At 37.6% G+C, this 25,739-nt stretch overlaps 1 protein-coding gene across 4 annotated transcripts in view; it reads right to left on the reverse strand.

The window, feature by feature from the left end:
• The window catches only part of LOC149948216 (transient receptor potential-gamma protein-like), a 150,967-nt gene that overhangs the window by 91,773 nt on the left and 33,455 nt on the right, over positions 1 to 25,739 (reverse strand). For 3 of the 4 annotated variants that reach the window (XM_090173175.1, XM_090173174.1, XM_090173173.1), the window contains exon 3: positions 1,679 to 1,916. The exons of the other annotated variant lie outside the window; for it this stretch is intronic. In XM_090173175.1, coding sequence (XP_090029301.1) covers positions 1,679 to 1,916 — 238 coding nt within the window. The remainder of the gene's footprint in view (positions 1 to 1,678; positions 1,917 to 25,739) is intronic. 4 annotated transcript variants of the gene reach the window in all.

Genomic DNA, 25,739 nt, shown 5'->3' on the forward strand with positions numbered 1-25,739 from the left:
AACAAACATCGCTTGGAAGTTTGCCGAACCATTGTATTCCCTTCCCAAATTCCAGCGCGAGAGGAAGAGTAACGTATTATTCTCTAAGGCTTTATCTTTTCTACCACGTCCTGCCCAAAAGCATATTTACACACGCTGCCGGTAACTAGGATTTATGGCAATTAATGAGAGTGTAAAAATAAACTGGTACTAAACATTGAAATTACCTAGCTGTACAGTCACAAAGTGGTTTCACTTTCTGGGAGATTCCTTATCATAAAAACTGGACACGGTTATATTTAAAACTATAGTTGACTTTGGAGAAAATATGGTCATTTCGCCATAGGTGTTTCTATAAAATAAAACAATAAAAATTCGGTGCTTTCCTCGCACGCGAGTTTTGCACGCGGGTTTCAGATTGCGAAGGGTCCTGCTCTCTACCTTCAAGAGCTAAGGCTAAGTGACGTAGACAAAACATTGTCACATGACCTCCCGTATTTTATAAAAACTCCTATTACCTAGCAGTCCCTCAAACCAAAATTTCGTTAAACTTAGTCAAGAATTCATCAATGAAAAAGATTTTTACTAGACAACATTAATTAATAATAATCAGCTAGGCTAATAGCCAAGGCACCAACTTAGGCCCAAGTCAGCTAGCGACTTTTAAAGTCATTAATGCAGGTGGCCTGGTTACAATGCGTATTAGGGTGGTATCAAGCTTTTTATGCCACGCGAGCGAACAGCTCCCTACATCTAGGAGCAACAAACACAAGGAGAACGCAGCTGGCCTTTAAACACGCTAACGCAGTATTGTGTACAAATTTCATTGGACGAATCATTACGCTGAACGTTTCACGGAAAGGGGGAAGAAAATTTCCGAATTTTCCTCTACCGACGGTAGCAGACGCTAAAGCGTCTAACCAATGGAAAATGTACACAAGAAAATGCACGACTTATGACGGGTTGCTTTCTCCTTGTTTGTGGTGCTGCGTTTGTTGCTCCTAGTGGGGTGGCGGAGTGGTTAGCACTTTCGCCTCGCAGCAAGAGGAGCCGGTTTCGATCCCAGTTTGTGGCACTGGGTGAAGACTCGGAGCAACTCCTTCCGCGTTGAGTTTGCAAGTTATCTCCACACTGGTTTAAGAGGTTTTCCCCGAGTCCTTCGGTTTCCCCTTCCGTAAAAACTTGTGGAGGTTAACGGTAATAGTAAGTGTAGGGAGCTGTTGGCTCGTGTGGCATGCAGGGCTCCTACGCATTGTAACCCGGCCACCTGGATTAATGGCTTTAAAAGTCGCTTGATGACTTAGGCCTAAGGGTGTGCCTTGGGTATTAGCATAGCTGATAATTTGTTTGTTTTTGTTTTGTTTAGTTGCAATGGTAAAGAATTGAATGATGTTCGCCAGGACATTATGCCTAGCTGATTATAGCCTACACTAACAATTACCGTTAACCTCTACAATTTTTATTTAATAATGGCAAGCGACGCACGCTCGGTCACACGTTCCAATTAACACGTGACACTTTGCGTGCGTCGCGCGCTGTGATTAAAGCCCCATGAGGTTGTGTAGTTCTATGGGTGGCGAAAATATATTCCACATTGCGATATCCCGAGTTTTTCCGAAGTATCCAATGCAGTCAATTCGCTCGTCAGAACGATGCGACGAAACTAGTAACGAACAACGAAGGAAGGCGGTCAACTCACGTGCAGTTCTCCAGGGGTGTGGATGGCTTCCTCGTGGTCGAGCAGCACTTCGACGGCCTCGACGTACTCCTCGTTGATGGCGTGCAAGAGGGCGTCCTTCGTCTCAACCCGGTTCTCGATCAGCAGTTCGATCATCTCCAGGTTCTCGTTGTCGATGGCCATCAGCAGCGCCGACCGCCCGAGAGGGTCCATGCAGTTCACATTCAGGATACTCGGGTCCGGGTGGCTCTCCAAAATCCTGTAACGACAAAAAAAGGCCCAATCAACCGAAACTTCTCGAAACGCGTTAAGGCGGGTTTTCACTAGGACAGAAACAGGACGATGGCGAGGGCGGACGCAAAAATATTGTATTAGGCCCAACGGGGATTTTTTTGCGTCGAAGCTAACCGTCGTGACGTTTTTGGCCTAGTGAAAACTAGCCCTTACTCTCGCCCAAACAAAGCCTGAACCTCGAGTTCAAAATACCGGTTTCATTGAGGTTGATGAATGAAAGGGTAATTTCCCCGGAGACCATTATAGTTGGCCTATCAACGGACAATTTACCAAAATAAAATAGTAAAATCGAAAATAAAAGAAACAGAGGCTTGCATAGTTCGAGATGCGAATCTCCGCAGTATTCCCGGCCGAGGTAGATAAAAAAAGGGCGAAATTCTTCGCTATTTTAATTAGGATCAGGTGTCTCTCGTGCCACTCCAAAAGCAAAGCCAAAGAAGTTAGTTCGGAGGCCCGGAGAAAAATGGTTTTCATTCCAATTCTAATTACGGGAAGCTGCTGCACTTAAGACAGAGAGAGAATAGCAACTACTCCTAGCGGTGGTTCCTAGCAAAAAATACAATTTTTTAACCCTCCAGAGTAGTGGGTAGTTTTTATAAAGCAAACCTAGCTAATTGCCAACGCAAACTGTTCAGCCACGTATAAAAACACAAAATTTGATATTTGAATATAGAATTTTACTGTATACACAAGGAAAATAGATTTTGCTAGACTTCATTGTATACTTATTGAATATATTAGGTTATAATTATATAATTATTATATTACACATGGGAAATCCATTTTTCTAAACTTAAAGGGGAACGGTCAAGCTTTAACCAGCTAGATATCCCTATAGCCCATTAAAAACGAAAATTTATGGCGAAAACCGCATCAAAAAATATTGAGTGGTTAATTTTTAATAAAATAAAGAAATTTCGGGAAATCGAAAAGCGCGCGTCCGCCGCGACACCTGGTGAGAAGTCGGTGAGACAGAAAAATAACGTAAAAGCGCGCGCTGCTGAAGACGCGAAAAATGTTTTGCACGCGCGGCGCGTTCCAGTCATGCGAGACCTAAGCCTAAATTGCGCGATTTTAAAAGTTAGGATAGTTCGCAAATCACTCATACGGGGTTAGGGGCGCTAGCGGCAGCCCCTAAGATGGCGGCGAAAATTCAAACCCAAACACCTGGCGTTATTTTTCGTTTCAACGTTTTGGGCCAAAAGCTATTTTTTCAAGACAAAAAAAGGTACGTGTTAGTATATTGAACGTCTTGTTAATCTTTTGATACGGAAATAAGGCCATATTTGGAAAAGCTTGGCCGTTCCCCTTTAATTGTATAGTTTTTCAATATATTATATAAAATTATAATTATATAATAATTATATAAGTCACAAAATTTGAAATGTGTACGAGCTGCCACTATCTCTTTAAATGAAAAATTTTATTTTAATAAAATAGGAAAATATTTTGTGAATTTGAAAAATTTATTTTTTTACCGGTAGGTGGGAGCTGCCAAGTACGAGGCGTCCGACAATTTTGCGTATGGGATTTTGAATCTCAGAGTGATTTCAGAAATCAGAAACTGTTTCGTGTTGATTTCTGGTTTTTTTAGTGTAATTTCGATATTTTGGAACTAATTTTCGCATAGATTTCGGGAGTTTCAAGTTGATTTTAAGATTTCTAAACAACATTTTCTCTATAAAGTGTAATGTATTTTTACGACCAAATACGTGTTTCTAAATTATATGTTCAACAAAGTTCTAATGCTTAACAGAGCCAGTTTCAAATGATAAAAGACGAGTGTCGATGATGTTTTCTACTGCACGATATCGGTTTCGGCACTAGAAAAATAAATTGTTTGGCTAAACTTGCCACATTCGCGTATTATAATAAAACGAAAGGCTTATCACTATGCTAATCAGGCGTTCGAATCATGTGGAAAACAATGGAATTTCAGTTGAATATCTTAGGAACCTACAAACAGAAAAGTAATTACTGGAAAATACAATCAGAAAAGTAATTACTGGAACTTACAAACAGAAAAGTAATACTGGAACTTACAAACCGAAAAGTAATTACTGGAACTTACAAACAGAAAAGAAATTACTGGAACTTACAAACCGAAAAGTAATTACTGGAACTTACAAACAGAAAAGTAATTACTGGAACTTGGAAACCGAAAAGTAATTACTGGAACTTACAAACCGAAAAGTAATTACTGGAACTTACAAACAGAGAAGTAATACTGGAACTTACAAACCGAAAAGTAATTACTGGAACTTACAAACAGAAAAGAAATTACTGGAACTTACAAACCGAAAAGTAATTACTGGAACTTAAAAACAGAAAAGTAATTACTGGAACTTGGAAACCGAAAAGTAATTACTGGAACTTACAAACCGAAAAGTAATTACTGGAACTTACAAACCGAAAAGTAATTACTGGAACTTACAAACAGAAAAGTAATTACTGGAACTTACAAACAGAAAAGTAATTACTGGAACTTACAAACAGAAAAGTAATTACTGGAACTTACAAACAGAAAAGTAATTACTGGAACTTACAAACAGAAAAGTAATTACTGAAAATTACAAACTGAAAAGTAATTACTGAAAATTACAAACTGAAAAGTAATTACTGGAAATCTCAAGTGGAAAGGTTTCGGGAATCAGTAATCAAGCGAACGAAAGTTGAACGAGTGACAGCTAATTTTAATCAGGTGGTTCTCAATAAAAGACACTTTTCACACATTAAACAGGTGAAGCCAACGTCGAAAACGTGCAGGGGAAACTTGTAGCTGATTGTAGAAGTAGCTTCATTGTGTACAATCTACACTACTAGAAGCTCCCCGTTCAGGTTTTCGCAATTTAGCTTAATAATAATGGAGTTAGTGAAAAATCATTGTCAGTCACGCGATGGTCGATTGAAATTACATTTCCCAATTTACTTGTCGTCTCTCGCTGGAAACGAAATGACTCTCCGCGTATTGAAAGCAGAGGCATTTGGGGGCCTTAGGTCAAAAAGAGGATGCGCAGTTTAAACCCCGCCGAAATGAAATCCTGGGTGCAGCCTTGCTACGGGCTACGCCTCTGCTCCTCAAGAACGGTTGTATACTATTGGACCGAATCCCGTTTGACCGAATCCCATTGAACCGAAAAGTATTTTCGTTTATAGCCCAACATGGCGGGATTCAGTTGAATGGGAAATTTAAATGTGGTTCGTTTTCACTTCGGGTAGGTTAGTTCAGGTTGGGTTAGGTTGGGTTAGGTTGGGTTAGGTTAGGTTAGGTTAGGTTGGGTTGGGTTAGGTTAGGTTAGTTCAGGTTGGGTTGGGTTGGGTTAGATATGGTAGGCAACTATTTCACGTCGGGTCTTGTCAAGGTTATTTTCCAAAATTAAACCCGGAAAATATCAAATTTCAAGGGAAAAAGGTCTAAAAAATACACGTCAGGCATCGCTTAGAAATATTCCTTCGAAAAACAATCTTCAATCGATTTTTGCGCTAAGAGTGTCTAACAACCAAAACAACTTTAGATTTTCTCGTTAAAATTTATTCTTTACGCAAACGAAATAGCGTGTAAATTTTCCCAAGCAGATAGTTATTTTTCGGCGCACCAAATCCTCGAAGTAAAATGATCCACAATCTAATCGGACTAAGGAACGCGGAACAGCCCTAATTGGCACGCCACGCCAAACAAATTCCAATAGTTCAAATTACGTTCTTTTGTCTTTTTTAGAAATATTCGTGGGAGGTGGTGGGGGGTTGTAAAATTGGAGAAAAATCGATAAAATCAATGTAGACGTTGTTAAAAATCGCGGAGACGAACGAAAGAATGGAACAGTGTATTCCGCTCGACCAATCAAAATTGCCACAAAAATCGGCGAAAAATTTAATCGCGGACCATTGAACAAAACCAGATAAAGTCGAAGAGAAACTTGGAAAAGCGGACATTTTCTTTCCAAAAACTCCAGCCGATCAAGAAACGGATAATCTGGAATATTTCCGTAAAAGGGATTGGCTGACGCGGACCGAAATGTGGCTGGGATCGAACGGTTATATCTGACGGACAACGCTTTTTAGGCGCTTTTAAAATCGAGGTTACCTCCCATTTTCGTAAAATAAAAGAGCCTGATCCAAATCTAAACCACCAAATGCCATTATTTTTCGAACGGTAACTAAGTTACTTTCCATTTTACAGGATTGCGTTTTTCGCAACGTATCGCCGGACCTAGTGTCTTCTTTCAATACCGCGACCGAAACTATAGTCTAGGTGGCGTAACGGCGCTAGCTTTTCCAAGGTAGCGCCTATGATCTAGCGTCTGCCACAGACAAATTAAAAAGTCATAAGAACGTTATTTCTTAAATAAACATATCAAAATATAACGGAACGATGCAAATATTACATTAAAATGCAAGTATCATTATATTTAAAGTCAAATTTACGAATAACGATGAGAAAAAACTAATAGCGTCTGCTTTAGCCGCTACCTATCTAGGTTTCAATGGCGAACAAAAGGGGGCGTAGCGGTAATTCAATCAGTCCATTCTGTTTAAAGAGTATTAATATAATTTTCGCGCCGTACTTGTTGTGACCTCACTACACTGTTGAACCACGAAAAACCCTACGCGAATAGTGCTTGTTGAAATAATGGCAACTTTTCACCTACAACAGAAAGTCGTATTTTTGCTAAGCCTTATTATCTCAAATCAGCCCGTTATTTCATTGTCTTCCGACGCGAGTGAAGCATTTTCTTTTCCCTTAATAATAATAATAATATTAATAATAAATGCATCGAATTATCTAATTATCTTTATTGAGGATATCAATATTAGCCTAAAGCTAGTTTACATATCAGTCCTCATTCGTTAAATTTGTTTAAGGGGGAAGAATACAGTAAAAGCCTCTTTTTCGTTCAAGCTGAACGTTTCTGTTTTAACAATTACATAATTGAATTATCTTTTTCTTATTAGGCTGAACCTTCCTCTAGTGTTTAAAATAATTTTGATAATTCTAATATTAATAGTTAACGAGATATAAGGTCCTAACTAAAGGGTAGTTGGGGCGCTTGCCCAACTTGTTTAGCTCCGGGGGGTCCGAATTAAAACGTAATAACTTAATTATTTTTAAATTTGAAATTGTCAAAATTATTTTAAGCACTAAACAAGAGGCTGTTCTACACTTAAATATTAATTTTATAAGTTAAAATACAAAATTAGAAGAGTTCAGCTTGAAATAGCGCGAAAGTAGACAATGGCCATTGTAGTCTTCCCCCTTAAGATTACAACCACAATTTTAAATACCTAATTCAATATTAAAATAACTACAAACCCATCGGAGTAGCCGCTTGGAAAAGGGCCGAAAGCTCGCGTTATTTTAAAATATTTTATAAACGTTTTTAAATAAAAGCAATTTTATTTCTTTTACCTAATTAAATTGTTCAAGAGATTTTAAGTAGTTAATACAGTTTTTTTTTAATTTTAGAAACCAACGAAACCATATGAACCTTTCTGCTTGTGTCTTAAGAAAGTCTTAAAGTTGCAATTTTTGTGAATGTTCCCCTTTAGACTCCAAGGCTAAACTTTCCCATTATGTTTCGTAATAGTTGTAGGCTTTGTAGCCGAGATAAATTACATCAAATATTGTTAAATCAGCGGATTTATACCAAAGTAACCAAATGTTTTATAATACGCAGTATATAAATTCTGGATTTTTATTGTTGATTTTCAAAAGGTGGTATCCCTATTAAAGCTTGTTGATTTTACTTTCAAAAGGTGGTATCCCTGTTAAAGCTTGTTGATTTTACTTTCAAAAGGTGGTATCCCTGTTAAAGCTTGTTGATTTTATTTTCAAAAGGTGGTATCCCTGTTAAAGCTGGTTGATTTTACTTTCAAAAGGTGGTATCCCTGTTAAAGCTTGTTGATTTTACTTTCAAAAGGTGGTATCCCTGTTAAAGCTTGTTGATTTTACTTTCAAAAGGTGGTATCCCTGTTAAAGCTTGTTGATTTTACTTTCAAAAGGTGGTATCCCTGTTAAAGCTTGTTGATTTTACTTTCAAAAGGTGGCATCCCTGTTAAAGCTTATTGATTTTACTTTCAAAAGGTGGTATCCCTGTTAAAGCTGGTTGATTTTACTTTCAAAAGGTGGTATCCCTGTTAAAGCTTGTTGATTTTACTTTCAAAAGGTGGTATCCCTGTTAAAGCTTGTTGATTTTACTTTCAAAAGGTGGTATCCCTGTTAAAGCTTGTTGATATTACTTTCAAAAGGTGGTATCCCTGTTAAAGCTTTTTGATTTTACTTTCAAAAGGTGGTATCCCTGTTAAAGCTGGTTGATTTTACTTTCAAAAGTTGGTATCCCTGTTAAAGCTTGTTGATTTTACTTTCAAAAGGTGGTATCCCTGTTAAAGCTTGTTGATTTTACTTTCAAAAGGTGGTATCCCTTTTAAAGCTTGTTGATTGTACTTTCAAAAGGTGGTATCCCTGTTAAAGCTTGTTGATTTTACTTTCAAAAGGTGGTATCCCTGTTAAAGCTTGTTGATTGTACTTTCAAAAGGTGGTATCCCCGTTAAAGCTTGTTGATTTTACTTTCAAAAGGTGGTATCCCTGTTAAAGCTTGTTGATTGTACTTTCAAAAGGTGGTATCCCTGTTAAAGCTTGTTGATTTTACTTTCAAAAGGTGGTATCCCTGTTAAAGCTTGTTGATTTTACTTTCAAAAGGTGGGATCCCTGTTAAAGCTTGTTGATTTTACTTTCAAAAGGTGGTATCCCTGTTAAAGCTTGTTGATTGTACTTTCAAAAGGTGGTATCACTGTTAAAGCTTGTTGATTTTACTTTCAAAAGGTGGTATCCCTGTTAAAGCTTGTTGATTGTACTTTCAAAAGATGGTATCCCTGTTAAAGCTGGTTGATTTTACTTTCAAAAGATGGTATCCCTGTTAAAGCTTGTTGATTTTACTTTCAAAAGGTGGTATCCCTGTTAAAGCTTGTTGATTTTACTTTCAAAAGGTGGTATCCCTGTTAAAGCTTGTTGATTTTACTTTCAAAAGGTGGTATCCCTGTTAAAGCTTGTTGATATTACTTTCAAAAGGTGGTATCCCTGTTAAAGCTTATTGATTTTACTTTCAAAAGGTGGTATCCCTGTTAAAGCTGGTTGATTTTACTTTCAAAAGGTGGTATCCCTGTTAAAGCTTGTTGATTTTACTTTCAAAAGGTGGTATCCCTGTTAAAGCTTGTTGATTTTACTTTCAAAAGGTGGTATCCCTTTTAAAGCTTGTTGATTGTACTTTCAAAAGGTGGTATCCCTGTTAAAGCTTGTTGATTTTACTTTCAAAAGGTGGTATCCCTGTTAAAGCTTGTTGATTGTACTTTCAAAAGGTGGTATCCCCGTTAAAGCTTGTTGATTTTACTTTCAAAAGGTGGTATCCCCGTTAAAGCTTGTTGATTTTACTTTCAAAAGGTGGTATCCCTGTTAAAGCTTGTTGATTGTACTTTCAAAAGGTGGTATCCCTGTTAAAGCTTGTTGATTTTACTTTCAAAAGGTGGTATCCCTGTTAAAGCTTGTTGATTTTACTTTCAAAAGGTGGGATCCCTGTTAAAGCTTGTTGATTTTACTTTCAAAAGGTGGTATCCCTGTTAAAGCTTGTTGATTTTACTTTCAAAAGGTGGGATCCCTGTTAAAGCTTGTTGATTTTACTTTCAAAAGGTGGGATCCCTGTTAAAGCTTGTTGATTTTACTTTCAAAAGGTGGGATCCCTGTTAAAGCTTGTTGATTTTACTTTCAAAAGGTGGGATCCCTGTTAAAGCTTGTTGATTTTACTTTCAAAAGGTGGTATCCCTGTTAAAGCTTGTTGATTTTACTTTCAAAAGGTGGGATCCCTGTTAAAGCTTGTTGATTTTACTTTCAAAAGGTGGGATCCCTGTTAAAGCTTGTTGATTTTACTTTCAAAAGGTGGTATCCCTGTTAAAGCTTGTTGATTGTACTTTCAAAAGGTGGTATCCCCGTTAAAGCTTGTTGATTTTACTTTCAAAAGGTGGGATCCCTGTTAAAGCTTGTTGATTTTACTTTCAAAAGGTGGGATCCCTGTTAAAGCTTGTTGATTTTACTTTCAAAAGGTGGTATCCCTGTTAAAGCTTGTTGATTTTACTTTCAAAAGGTGGTATCCCTGTTAAAGCTTGTTGATTTTACTTTCAAAAGGTGGGATCCCTGTTAAAGCTTGTTGATTTTACTTTCAAAAGGTGGTATCCCTGTTAAAGCTTGTTGATTTTACTTTCAAAAGGTGGGATCCCTGTTAAAGCTTGTTGATTTTACTTTCAAAAGGTGGGATCCCTGTTAAAGCTTGTTGATTTTACTTTCAAAAGGTGGTATCCCTGTTAAAGCTTGTTGATTTTACTTTCAAAAGGTGGTATCCCTGTTAAAGCTTGTTGATTTTACTTTCAAAAGGTGGGATCCCTGTTAAAGCTTGTTGATTTTACTTTCAAAAGGTGGTATCCCTGTTAAAGCTTGTTGATTGTACTTTCAAAAGGTGGTATCCCCGTTAAACCTTGTTGATTTTACTTTCAAAAGGTGGTATCCCTGTTAAAGCTTGTTGATTTTACTTTCAAAAGGTGGTATCCCTGTTAAAGCTTGTTGATTGTACTTTCAAAAGGTGGTATCCCCGTTAAAGCTTGTTGATTTTACTTTCAAAAGGTGGTATCCCTGTTAAAGCTTGTTGATTGTACTTTCAAAAGGTGGTATCCCTGTTAAAGCTTGTTGATTTTACTTTCAAAAGGTGGTATCCCTGTTAAAGCTTGTTGATTTTACTTTCAAAAGGTGGGATCCCTGTTAAAGCTTGTTGATTTTACTTTCAAAAGGTGGTATCCCTGTTAAAGCTTGTTGATTTTACTTTCAAAAGGTGGGATCCCTGTTAAAGCTTGTTGATTTTACTTTCAAAAGGTGGGATCCCTGTTAAAGCTTGTTGATTTTACTTTCAAAAGGTGGGATCCCTGTTAAAGCTTGTTGATTTTACTTTCAAAAGGTGGGATCCCTGTTAAAGCTTGTTGATTGTACTTTCAAAAGGTGGTATCCCTGTTAAAGCTTGTTGATTGTACTTTCAAAAGGTGGTATCACTGTTAAAGCTTGTTGATTTTACTTTCAAAAGGTGGTATCCCTGTTAAAGCTTGTTGATTGTACTTTCAAAAGGTGGTATCCCTGTTAAAGCTTGTTGATTTTACTTTCAAAAGATGGTATCCCTGTTAAAGCTTGTTGATTTTACTTTCAAAAGGTGGTATCCCTGTTAAAGCTTGTTGATTGTACTTTCAAAAGGTGGTATCCCTGTTAAAGCTTGTTGATTTTACTTTCAAAAGGTGGTATCCCTGTTAAAGCTTGTTGATTGTACTTTCAAAAGGTGGTATCCCTGTTAAAGCTTGTTGATTTTACTTTCAAAAGGTGGTATCCCTGTTAAAGCTTGTTGATTTTACATTCAAAAGGTGGTATCCCTGTTAAAGCTTGTTGATTGTACTTTCAAAAGGTGGTATCCCTGTTAAAGCTTGTTGATTTTACTTTCAAAAGGTGGTATCCCTGTTAAAGCTTGTTGATTTTACTTTCAAAAGGTGGTATCCCTGTTAAAGCTTGTTGATTGTACTTTCAAAAGGTGGTATCACTGTTAAAGCTTCTTGATTTTACTTTCAAAAGGTGGTATCCCTGTTAAAGCTTGTTGATTGTACTTTCAAAAGGTGGTATCCCTGTTAAAGCTTGTTGATTTTACTTTCAAAAGGTGGTATCCCTGTTAAAGCTTGTTGATTTTACTTTCAAAAGGTGGTATCCCTGTTAAAGCTTGTTGATTGTACTTTCAAAAGGTGGTATCCCTGTTAAAGCTTGTTGATTTTACTTTCAAAAGGTGGTACCCTTGTTAAAGCTTGTTGATTTTACTTTCAAAAGGTGGTATCCCTGTTAAAGCTTGTTGATTTTACATTCAAAAGGTGGTATCCCTGTTAAAGCTTGTTGATGGTACTTTCAAAAGGTGGTATCCCTGTTAAAGCTTGTTGATTTTACTTTCAAAAGGTGGTATCCCTGTTAAAGCTTGTTGATTGTACTTTCAAAAGGTGGTATCCCTTGTAAAGCTTGTTGATTTTACTTTCAAAAGGTGGTATCCCTGTTAAAGCTTGTTGATTTTACTTTCAAAAGGTGGTATCCCTGTTAAAGCTTGTTGATTTTACTTTCAAAAGGTGATATCCGTGTTAAAGCTTGTTGATTTTACTTTCAAAAGGTGGTATCCCTGTTAAAGCTTGTTGGTTTTACTTTCAAAAGGTGGTATCCCTGTTAAAGCTTGTTGGTTTTACTTTCAAAAGGTGGTATCCCTGTTCACGGCCCACTGCGCATGCGCTCGCGTTCTCTCACCCCATAGCGGCCCGCTCAATCAGCCCAAAATAGTGAAATCCGTTTGTGGCCGCTATGTAGGCTGTGGCGCTATAATCTGACCCCTCTTTAACATTGAATCCTACGGAGATATGTTGGTTTTTTATTCATTATGAAAATGATTGAGAATTAATCGGCATTTTCAAGGAAATGAAAGGTAAATCAACTCTTTTTATACGTTATAATCCCTTTTTAAACATTTTTACTTTTGTTTTTCCCGCCAAAAATAATATTTTAAAAACCAAGATGTCAGCGGCTCTCGCTACTCAAGGTTCCCAGAAAAAAATTATCGCTACTGACAAGGAGAGTACCCGAGGTGTTTATTGCCGATTTTGTTCAAAGTCGGGCGTAATGTAGACCTATATGAGGTATGAAATTTCCCAAAAGGAGACGTTGCACTACCCATTCGATTTGCTATGGCAACCGAAAATGTTTTTGATCACTTAAAACAATAAAATCTCCATTTAAAAAAGCATGGGATTTTCTCGTTTACGAAAATTTTGAAAAATTTTGAAAATCACGAAATGTGTAATTTGGACCACATTTAGGTAAATTTCATCAAGTTTGGGCAAATTGAAACATTTTTAGGGTAAATTTGTAACAAATTTTGGGTAAAATAAGGGAAAAATCTTATTTTGGTTGTAAGTGGTCAAAAACATTTTCGGTTTCCATGGCATATCGAATGGGTAGTGCAACGTCTCCTTTTGGGAAATTTCATATCTCATATAGGTCCACATTACGGCCGACTTTGAACTAAATCGACAATAAACACCTCGGGTACTCTCCTTGTGAGTTAGCTGAAATTATCCGGTTTATTATAAACTAAAGGTGGAATTATTTTATCACAGATAAATTTTGCAGAAATTGAAGCATGAGTGTCATTGAAATCACACTGTAAAAGAGGACATTTAGAAAGTTTCGGCAATAGGTAATATTCCATTTTGTTACAAATTCCAGGAGTTTCTCGTATATATGGAATCGCTCCCTCTCTGAAAGTGATAATAATGACAAACGTCTGCTTTGGGTATTTTAAACCACCTCTGTCTGATAGTTAAATTAAATCAAGGAGTGGAGAAAAGTAAATCCCATTTCGAAATTTGATTCGTTTATCAATAAATCTAATATTATTTGTTTGAATTTGGTTACTTGATTTTTAAGAGGCAAGAAAATTGCTTACAGGTTCTTTGAAAATGTCAAGCCCTACAATTGTCATTTAAAGATGAATTCTGTACCTTTACGATAATCTGTGTCACTAAAGTGTAAACTGAATACTACACTTGATGCTGATGTGTCATTTATTTTGTAACTATCACGTGATATGATTTTCAGCCATCTTTCTCGCAGAGTTTCATCAATTTTTTAGATTTGCAATAAGGAACGCAACATAAAAGCATTTTAATCTTATTAAATAAGGGTAACTAAATTGTCGAAGAACAACTATTTAATTTCCAATTACCTGTAAACTGTATTATTACGCTTCAATAGTTTGTATAATCTAGTGAATCCATTGACTTCTTGAAAAATGAAATTCAAAACCATATAAATATATGTTGGAACCTATTCTTAAAAGGGTTTCAAACCATGTAAATCTTAGGTTAGGAGAAAGCTCCTATGGACTGTGAGAAGGATGATAAAATACGCGAAAAGGATGATCAAATTTGTTTAGGATTTAGCTATATTATCCCTTTTTATTATGGTCTTATCTACTTTTTCGCGTATTTTATCAATGTAAATCTTAGAACATGTTTATAATAAAAATTAACAAATTCCACCTAAATAAACATTTTATTTTCTTCAGAAGATAATGAAGTTTATATAGTTATATCATATGTAACATAATTACTCATAAGTATGCCTCTGTATAACATTTCCATTGAAAAAAATTCAATGAGACCTTGTTTCACGCGGAACATACATTGAGCGGACCCAAAAATGCAAAAATGCTTATAATCCTTGCGCTATTGAAAAGGTTACCATGGAAATGAAATCATGTGATCGCGAGGCACGAGCTAAACTTGACATGGGCAAAGCCAGCAACTTCCGTTTCCCATCAGTAAAGCTGATGACGCGTATTTCGTCACGGAGTTGTAAGTGACGTAATTTACGTCATATCCCGTGAACAAGGTTTCATTAACGAAAATGCTTTTATGGCATACTTATGAGTGATTATGTTACATATGGTTATATATATGGAAAAATGGCTACAAGACAAGGTAAAAGTTGTAAATAAAACTATCTAGGGTTAACTTTCTTGCTAAACAATTTGAAAAAAACTGAATTGAAACCTATTTTTTTAAGTTATAAATGGAAACGTAACTTTCAATTACAATTTAAAAATGAAAAAAATTCGCTTTAAGAATATTTAGGTACTTTTTAGGTACAGTTGTTGAGTTTCCCACCATAGAGTATGATGTTAAATCGGTGGTAAAAAGACGCGTTTTTAGGGTCGGGACGAAGCGCTCTCGGCGGACGACGATGACACTAATCGCTAAAATTTGAGCGGGTCGCTATGGGGCAAAGACTATATAACGCTTCGCTTACTAGACAGGCGTGTTCTATGGCTCAACTTGCATACCGATTGTGGCTCCATCTCGACGCTGGCCCAAAATTTCCCCTAGCTTGAGCTGTGTTACTAGTGGCGCCTCTAGCCGCGGGTCCAAATATTACCCCAGCTTTTACAGTGCTACAGAGGTGTTAACAGGTTTTTCCTAGGAACACGCCTGTCTAGTAAGCGAAGCGTTATATAGTCTTTGCTATGGGGCGAGTGAACGCGAGCGCATGCGCAGTGGGCCGTGCCCTGTTAAAGCTTGTTGATTTTACTTTCAAAAGGTGGTATCCCTGTTAAAGCTTCATTCAAAAGGAAGCCAAATATTTTTTCTTTTACTCTTTTGATACCAGTAGTTGGTGAACAGTTTACATTCGCAATTTTAATTTGTTTTGGGTCCAAAAGGATGAATTCCGATTTACTCGCGTTTATTGACATATGATTGTCTATAAATAATTTTGCACAAATTTTAGATTCAGCATCCAATTTTTCCATTACTTTACATAGATTATCTTCGCCAGTTTTTTAATACTCAAGAGCTTCCGAAAAATTATTTACATAAATCGAAAACAAGAGGTAACCCAAGACATTACCCTGGGGAACCCCTAGTTTAACCGATTTTGAGGTTGAGACTTTATCATTTACCGAAACACACTGTGTTCGGCCAGAATGGTATGAGTAAAACCATTTAACTGTATCACATATAGGAACATTTAATAGAAGTTTTTCAGGATTCACGGTGTTATGTATTAAATATTAGTTAATTCAAATATACAAAGATGGCGATAGCGTCTCCATCAACAATCTATAATATACAGTGTTACCAGTTGAGAGCGAAAATAAAGTGGCTTTTTGAGTGGATTCACGAAATGCGGTAGTTGATTTTCCAGTATTATTCTAACTCGTGAGTTAACATGTATTAACATCAGAATAAGATATAATACACGGTATTAGAAGCTTCAGAAAGGTTAACGAATAAAACGCCGGAAATTTTTGCAGAATTAGCATTTACAATAATATTGAGCCCCGAGCGAAACCAAGTCCTATTTATGACTCTGGGAAAATTCAGAGAAAACGGGGCCCGCGTTTCAGTCGAAGTGGTGCAACCTCAACACGGCAGGAGTGGTTCAGAGTTTTCACCCAGTGCCACAAGCTGGAATCGAACCAGGCTCCACTAGCTGCGAGGCGAAAGTGCTAACCACTCCACCAGTGGCGTAAATACGCCAATGCAGCCAATGCGTTGCATTGGGGCCCACCCCAGTAATGGGGCCCATAAACATTTACTTAGTCGACTGTCCGATCGGCTGTCAAGAAAATTTCCGCTCATACCCACTAATCTCACTTTCAAAATATATAAATTACGCTCACATTCTATTTTATAACACTCACTCTTGCTTATTTTGAGAACTATGGTCCGATCATCTCTCGCTATCACTCCAACTTGCGTTTTATTTTAAGACACTCATTCTATTTAACGCATCTCATTTTAGAAGACATTCACTCCAGTGACCTAGTAGCATATATACATTGTGGCGTAGAAAGGGGGTTTACGTGTTACGCCCCCTTGGCCATAGCTTTCATTATACTAAGTTTTCGACCCCTTTTATAATTTTACGTACACGAATTTGAAAATATTTATATTTGTCTTGAAATTCTGACAAGGAGACATCCCGAAGTGTAACCCACCGATTTTGTTCAAACTCGGGGGATTGGTAGACCTTCATGTATCATGAAAAATCTTAAAGGGAATTTATTCAATGGGCAACCGTTTTGCCATGGCAACGAAAAATATTTTTGACAACAAATGTTTTTTTCCCATTGAAAATAGCATGGGATTCAGACCGATTAACAAATTTCCAAAATTCAAAAATGCCAAAAATAGAAAAATTAGATAAAAATTGACCAAAAAAAACATCAAAACTGATCAACTTTTGATCAATTTGAGGTCAAAATCCCATGTTATTTTCAATGGGAAAATTTAATATTGTGTGTAGTCAAAAACATTTTTCGTTGCCATGGCAAAATGGTTGCCCATTGAATAAATTCCCTTTAGGATTTTTCATGATACATGAAGGGCTACCAATCCCCCGAGTTTGAACAAAATCGGTGGGTTACACTTCGGGATGTCTCCTTGTGAGTATAATACTATTCGAACTTAGAAGATTAGATGAATATCAAAAATTTAACATGACACTTTCTAGTAGTATCGGAAAGACAAATTCATAATTGGGGATTAACACGGACACTTGAAAATGTAGATTTGTGGAATTGTCTATTTTTCGTTCACGAGTCTCTGCTGGGGCGTGATTCTACTCTTATCGTTAGCTACTTAACGAAAATAATTATTCGTTAGCTAATATAATTTCAATGGAGCCAACGAAAATTTTCTTTCGTTAACTCCTAACGATAAGAGTAGAATCACGCCCCAGGTGTGAAACGCAACAATAGTGAAAAAAAGTGAGCGGTTTCTTTCAAAATACTCATTTCACTACATCGTGAGAGGAGAGCGCCCATCTTTGATGCGGAGTGCTCTGCTATATCTAAACAAGTTGTTTCATTGATGGCGTATCATCGAATTGGTTGTAAATTTGAAAAGAAGACGGAATCGAACTAGCGTCGTTTCGTTGCGTGGCCGATAAAAATGTGTTGGATGTGCTACCAGCCACTCTTCAAGAAATTAGCTAAGTTCGATCACAAATGTTCTTCGATGAGGTGCTTACATTAAAATGTTTATTTGACAACATTGTGCTCGGCTAATACTCAAGGCACCACCTTAAGCTTAAGTGAACCAGCGCCTTTAATTCAGGTACCCAAAATAACCCCAAATAACCTCATTATACATTTTACTTTATTAACCAAGGTGTTCAATTTGCAATAACCAATTAATTTAAGATCTTTTTGTAATAATTGATCATGTTTAATGAAATGAACATGGATAGAGAAAAAAGCTGACACTGAGCGGGTTAAAAATGGACCTACCAATACCAAGCTCTAAACTGTATTTAAAATGTCAATTAGAGTAAAGGTAACTCTTACAAAAACCCTTTTTGCTATGACACTTAGCTAAAAACCTCTTCTTGTCTGAGCCAAAAGGAGTTGTGTTAATTTTAAACATTATCCAGATTCTCTACTTCTATCTGTTTCTATGTTGTAAAATAAATACGCACGCGATTTTATAAGATAATTAATCAACGTTGACACTGCAAACTCCATTCGTAGCGTTTTAAGTACTGTCAACGGACCTTCGTTCAATGATACAATTGGGTTGCGATTAGGTTTTTGGGTAGACAGTAGAAACTACGCTACGTTATTATCTCGTTACTGTCAATCACCGCTGGTAAAGTAATATCAAAGTAGTACGGTTTGACAATTATTAAATTATTTTGGGTTGTCTGAATTTTAAGTTGTTTTTCCCTTAATAAAGTCTATTTTTCGCGTGACGTAATTTGTGAACAGCCCTAGTAGATCATGTTAGCAAACCTGGAAGGTATCTCGCATTTATTCAGTAACCTAAATAAGTTCTTGATTATTTGGACCATAAGCTGGGACAATAGAATTCAATCATCTTCGGGCTTCGGCGGTCAATGAATACATTTAGTCGCGATATTGGACCAATAAATTTGAATACATTATCAGAACTGGCAAGAGCATTTTAGAATATCATGGACGGTCTAGTCTTAGGAGTATGGACTATTGGTTGCCAAACGTTTTCCACGCGGCACCCAAAATTCTCGAAATTATATATAAACATTATAACAGAGTTCAAATATACATATAGCGATAGTGTGCGCTTTAATGGCAATTAGTAGAGTTAATTACTTATTTTATTTCAATCTATGTGTTATTATAACTGTACCAAGTAAAAACAATGAATATTATTTAAGTAACAAAGTATGTACACATTTTAACGTCAGTTTTACGTGTATGTTTCAGAGTGGCCCCACATTTATGTTAATGGGCACCGGTAATTACCTTAAATATTCGATTTTAAAGGCAAAAGTGCGACAATGTCTTTCCAATCTCAAGTTTTATAAAATATTTGGTTAAAATTAAAAGAAATATTCTAGTAACTGAGTATTTGCTTGAAAATTCAAGAAGACCAATTAAGATTATCAAATTCTTCAGTCCAGATTAGGAATAAAATAATTTTTGATGTCTGAACACCAAGTAATAGACCCATATCCACCTCAAATATCCACACTGAACAAGCACATTTGAATAGACACGGGCAACTTTGATCTCGCGCTATAGCGGCCAACCTATTCGTTGAAGTTTCTACGTTAACCTACGAACGAAAGATATCTCGGAGTTGAGCGTCCTTAGCGGAATATTATTTTTAGAATTGAAGCCAACGAGCGTGGTGCTGAACGCCGATAGTTTATAGTGGGAAAATCCTTTTTCGCGGAATTTCGACGTATGGGTTGTACGCTATTGCGGGAGATCAAAGTTGGCCGTGGAATAGAGGACGAACGGAACACTATTCCCACGAGTCAACATTTTTGCACAACTTTGTTGGTGAGCGTAATTTCGTTGGTAATTCTTAAAAGAAGTCAATTTTATACTACGAAATATGTCCATTTATAAAAGTGTATTAATTAATTAATTTAGTTTGGCGAAATAAAATTGATATGTACGAAAATTATTATATTTAAATATTTGAAACTAACAAAAGCGTTTGCGTGGCCAACACATTTCGGAAATGTTTTGTTCCACGCGCAGGGAGCAGCTCGATTTGCGATCGTGTTGGACTGTAGAGTAACAGCATCGACAAGAAACGACAAATGGAAGAAAGTTGAAAATAAGACGCAAAAACTCCATCCAAAAATCCGCGTTCCATATCAGTTTGTATCGCGAAAAGCTATCCTAGGTTTCGTAAAAGCAAACCGAGGCTAAAAAACAAGCACGAAACTATGTCAAAGAAAGTACCGCGATGAAAAAATTACCCGGAAATTTCCCAATGATAAAAAGTGTAGATACGGGAGCCATATACCTGGATCCGCGCAACAACGTTGTTAGCTAGCTCGCATCAATGTTCAAGGAAAATAAGACCTAAGCAAAATGAAGAGAACGGGTGGAGGAGAAGTGGCTCGAGGTGAAAGCGGCGTCTAGGAACCAGGGGCAGGCCTAGACGAGGCCTAGCGAGTTAATTTGATTTCGCAGTGAATAAAGAAGGACTTCGCAGGAGAGTGCGGCGGGCGGGGATGGGGGTTGAAGGCGAGATAGGCGGAGCTTATTACCAGTCTCGCGAAATCACGTTTTTGGCCGACCGAGAACGAGAAAACTCGAGATGAGTTACGCGCCTCATATTCCGGAATCATACTATCGCTTTCTCTCTGAAATAAGGAAATTGGACTTCGAGACGCTCACGAGAGCGCCACTTAAACGAGTGAAACGAGAAAAAACGAGCGAGGTAATTTTATACAATAGCCGTAATGGTAAACTAGGACGGGGGGATTTACGATTTGCATTTTGCCCGGCATTCAGCCGTGTTTTGCCGTGGAAACGACCTATTACAAACGCAAAAGCCGTGTTTTTTTTGTATATGGCCACTTAAAAAATAGATTTAATGCCGGGAAACTGCCTCAGTCGGATCAAATGGTTCTTTCTCGGATTCTCGCGTAAAAGCTAACGCCGTATCTGATTATTTACTTTTTTTAGTAAAGGATAAAGTAGTTAAATATTGGCCTGTGCGAGTACTCGAACATCAACGAGACTTCGAATAAGTAATTGGAGAATACTCGTCGATTACCGAGTACCAAAGAATTACATATTCGGGTACCCGATTACTCGAATAAGCTGCTCTCTAAACTCGTCGAGTATTTGTTTTTTCTATCCTCGTCAGTGGCGGCGCCAGGAATTTTCACCAGGGTAGGCAAACCAAATAAATGGGCCCCCGACCCCTTTTTTCAACGAAATGCTTGAATAAAAAATAACGATTAAAACCTTTTAATATACTTGGTTCCTGGAATAAAATTTACAATGAAAGACTCAAATATCACTATTTCATTATACATTTTATATAAGAAATTAATGAGATTCGCCTATTGCCTCTTTTAGCGAATTTTTTCACTTGGGATAATTTTGAGGCCCCTTCTAGATCAATTTATAGGATGATTTGGGGTCCCCTTGAAATTTGAAGGTAGGCAGTGGCCTACCTGGCCTACCCCCTAGCGCCGCCACTGATTCTCGTTGCTTCAAAGTTCAAAGAGGGGTTTTTACCACTTTTTGGGGGGTAATAAACGGTACTTACCGAATATTTTCGGCATTGAAAGTTACTTTATACTCTTAAATTCAATTTAATAATTTCTTGAATAAAACCAGCTCCTAATCAAGTACTTGATAACCCGACTCGTTAAAAATTTACTAGGGGTTTTTTAGTTACTCGACTCGAATAAGAGAAAGTTTCCCCTTAATCAAGTACTCGATTACTCGACTCGACTTCAATATTACTCGACTCGAATAAAATAAAAATTTGATACTCGATTAACGACTCGATTGCCTAAAACCACTAATCGCACAACTTACGTAGTTATACGGCTTACCTTGTCTTTCATTGGAAGTTGGCTGCTTTGCACAGCCCGCGTGTCTCGCAGCGAGCCAGCTTCCAGGGAAAGACAGACCAGGCGTTGAGTCAAAAACCATCAGATTTTATCGTCCGTTGTTAATTTGTTATAGGTTAGTCTCGAAATGTTAAAGATCCTCCCGATATTTAAAAGAACGATGCGAAATTTGGCATTGTCCTCTCGACGCGAGACGTGATACAAAAGAAAAATGAAGCTCAAAATGTTAAAATAAATATACTAAAATTAGATGTACGCTTGTAAAAATGTTCCTTCAACAATGCTTCGGGGCTAAGCGTCCCACCAGGCGACTTTCACCGGCAGCGAAGGAAGAAAAATATTAATCTAGTTTTATTTGGCAGAAAAAAGGCAGACGCAGTGTTTTCAGGCGCTAATTGAATTGGGGAAGCAATTAGTAAGACTGTCAGACAACGAAAGAATTAGACTTCGATCCGAGAGCAGACGACAGTAGCTATATACTTCGAAAGGGAACTAGAGTTTCGGAAAACTTGGAATGGAGTTGGACAAGCGGAGGTTTTGTTCGCGCTATTTCGAGGCGCAATTCGAATACTGCCACGTCACAGCACCCCACACAAGGAGAACGCATCCCGTCAAAAATCGTATATTTTTTGTGTACATTTTTCATTGGCTAGAAGCTTTAGCGCCTGCTGCCGTCGGAAGGGTACAATTCTGAAATTGTCTTTCCCCTTTCCGTAAAACGTTCAGCGTAAATTCTCGTCCAATGAAATTTGTACACAACCCTGCATTAACGTGTTCAAAGGCTAGCCTCGTTTTTCTTTGTGTTTGTTGCTTCTAGCTGCCACCTATCTCTTATATTTGTTTTCCGGAAGTTCCGCCATATTGGTATATTCATTTCCGGTAACGTTCATTTGAATTTTCCGCAAAAGTTACGATATCCCGTTAAATTTGAGAAGTGTGATTAGAGGTCGGCGTTCGGTTAACTTTTATCCGTGGATGAAATAAGCTCGGCGATGTTTAAATAATATTTATTTAAATAACCAATTGTTGAATAATAATTGTAAAATGTTTAAATAATTGAAAGTGGATAAGCCTATTATTTAAACAAAACAAACAATTATTTAAATAAATGCCATTTTATTCAAATAAATACTTGGTTGCGTAAAAAACATAATTAAATAAGTTAAAATGATATTCTTTTTACCAACTTTTGTTAAATAAATCGGAAATTTTGTGGATAATGAATAAACAATTCCGAGCACTAAGTGTGATCTTACAAGTTCAAATATTTGTTGAATTAATGAAAAATGTCGTGCTCAGAAACAATAGACAGGTGAAGCCAGCAGGAGGAAATTGCAGCCGATGCAGGCGGTCCTTACGAAGGTACGTCTACACTTCCACAAGTTCCGCCTATACACGTTTTCGAGCGCTGGCTTAACCTGTCTAATTTAAATATTGTCATTTCGCAGAGCTTAGTACAACAATAGAGGGATATTTACCTTGTCAGTAACGTTCAACAAGATGTCAGAGACATTTGACTACCCGCGCAAAGAAAACCTAATTAAAAATATCATTTTGAATGAAATCGAACTTAAATTTAAAAAAATGTATGTAAATTTCTAGGCAAAGATAAAAAATGCTCAAAAATGGGCCAGAAAGGGTTTTGACCTTTCGAATCGATTGCTGTACCACTAATAATAATAATAATCAGCTAGGCACCACCTTAGCCCTAAGTCATCAAGCGACTTCTGATTCAGGCGGCCGGGTTACAATGCGTACGAGGGTGATGGCAAGCCCTTCATACCACGCGAGCCAACAGTTCCCTACACTAACTATTACCGTTAACCTCAACAAGTTTTTATGGTCATTGGTTAACCAGACTGTCATTAAGAAAATAGCGTCGGGAGAATCGACAGTGGCATTCTTACATCATTAAGATTAACTTAGTTTGAAATCAGATAGTTTAAGAACTGTAATAATAATAATAATCAATAAACCAGTGGGGAGTGAACTTGCAAACTCTACGCGGACGGAGTTGTTCCGAGTTTTCACCCAGTGCCACAAGCTGGGATCGAACCTGGCCCCTCTTGCTGCGAGGCGAAAGTGCTAACCACTCCACCACGCCACCGACACATAACCTTATCTGTTGCAGAGTTATGAAGAATACAGTGAAATCATAAAAGTGGACACTGTCCAGCACCTAGCAATCTGAACGCAAATGGTAACTAATACCACTGAAAAACCCCAAAAAGGTGTATTTTATTTGATAATATAGAAACCTATAGGAAAATTTGCAATAAATAAACTTTAAATTTGTTTTAATATAAAAGGAACTTCTTTTAAGCAGACGAAGATATTCTTAATTCCGTTCAGTGCAGTTCTTTGGAGAACCAGTTTACATTTTATCAAAAGGATTTAGTACATTGAGCGCCATCTGTATTACGAAAAGTGAACTAGATTCGAAAAAACCCAGGGAAATACAAAATAATACCTAATGATAGGAAAATATAGGAAAAATGGTTAAATTACAGGAAAATAAAGGAAAGCATTGAAATATAGGAAAAATTATAAAATAAAGGAAGAATGGTCACCCAGTGAATCATTATTTTTATTAAGCGCTCTGAACTGATTCTGTTACCTGAACAATTATCTAAATTATACAGGTAGTATAAAATCCATAGCTATAGGAAACGTATATAAAGGTCTAGATAAAATATTTCAAATTGAGTGAATACGGAGGTGACAGCTAGCAGAAACGCGTAATTTCTGCAGGCTATCCTTATAAGGCGCTATCTATCGGTAAGAAAGCTCGTGCTATCGTCGCGAGAGCCATTGTCTCCTGCTTAAAAATTATACTAAAAGTCACCAACAGATGGTGTCTAAGGACTACGGCCTGCGGAAAGGTCAAGCACTTAGTACTAAAATGCTAAGAGAGCTCGCGCTCTTGGTCACGTGCCTTCCTCGGTGTCTGCTAGGTGTCAATTCCGTATTTTATATTAGGCTTAGACGCCCCGAAATTTATATAGACCTTTATATACATTTCTTATATCTATGATAAAATCTTGTGAAAAGCAAGTCAAAATGAAAAGGAATTATTTTTTGCCAGCGAATGAATTTATTTAAATTTTCGAAAGGAATTTAAGAACGCGATACGTAATTTCGACAACTGTAAGGCTTCCTAAATGTGCAGACATTCTGTCTGTCGATTACAATGAATTCGGATTAGTTTCGTGCTTAAATTATCTGCCCGCATTTCGACCCATATCCACCGACGCGACGTGATAATATTTTAAGATAAATACAGACAAACTGATATCTGATCTATCCTAATTAGATTCTCGGTTCAGGTAACGCCGAAAATCATTTGGAAGCATTTGTACCGCTCGAGTTACGGCCTCCGATCGCCGAAATTAATACCGTCGAGTAATTTTATAACGGCGGAGAAGTGACGTACCATAAGTCGGCGGTGGTAAGCGAAACCGTAAGTTTGTCACTTTGGGGAATATTTACTGAGAGCTAGTAACGAAGTGACGTCATCACAAGAAGAAAATCTACGTGCGACGCGTTAGCGAGCGGATGCGAAACGGCGACGAAGCCCGTAATGCAGTCTGTTTCGTGAATAGCTCTCGGTAAAACTTTTGCGCGTGAAGAATAGGAAGTGTCACACTTATGTAACAATATTATACACGTATGGCGAAACTAATACGCGTAAAAAGGACGCTAGACAAACCAAGGTCGAGTTACCAGTAAAGCGCGAACTGGTGCGAACGAAACGTCCGAAGCCAGAAAGGGGGAACTACCTTTGAAAGCGACTAGTCAAGTAGGAATGTGAATGGTTAGCTAAAACACCTGACGAGGCATAGCGGCGGGCAGTCCCCCTGTGGGAATACGACGATGCATGCCCACACTTTTTCTCTCTCTGGCTCGCTAGAAGGTATAACCACGACCTTTCTCTTCGCGGGGTTTTATCGAAGGAAAGCCCACAGAGAAAGCCGTAATATATATATTCGGTTGGAGCTCGGGACCTCGTGTGTTGGTTGTGGCAGGCGAGAAAACATTTGATTTCGTGGCGACTGCGGAAGGAGTCCTGGGAACTGCGCGTCAGCAGCCCGCCAGGCTCAAAGTAGCCGAATGAAGAATCGAATTGTGTCCATCCTCTCTCTCTGCTGTCCCTCTCTCACCTCCCTCCGCCCCCGTGTCCGAGAATGACAGAACCCGCTTTCGGAGATGTCGCTATAGGTATATTCTTTGAATGGAATACTTTGACCTTTCACCCGTGACCCGACTTACCTCTACGTTAGGGAGACGTTTTGAAAAATGACCTATAAAGAG

This window comes from Leiobunum rupestre, chromosome 4 (genome assembly GCF_980474605.1).
Source record: "Leiobunum rupestre chromosome 4, qqLeiRupe1.1.hap1, whole genome shotgun sequence".
In the NCBI taxonomy this organism is placed as follows: Eukaryota; Metazoa; Arthropoda; class Arachnida; order Opiliones; family Sclerosomatidae; genus Leiobunum; species Leiobunum rupestre.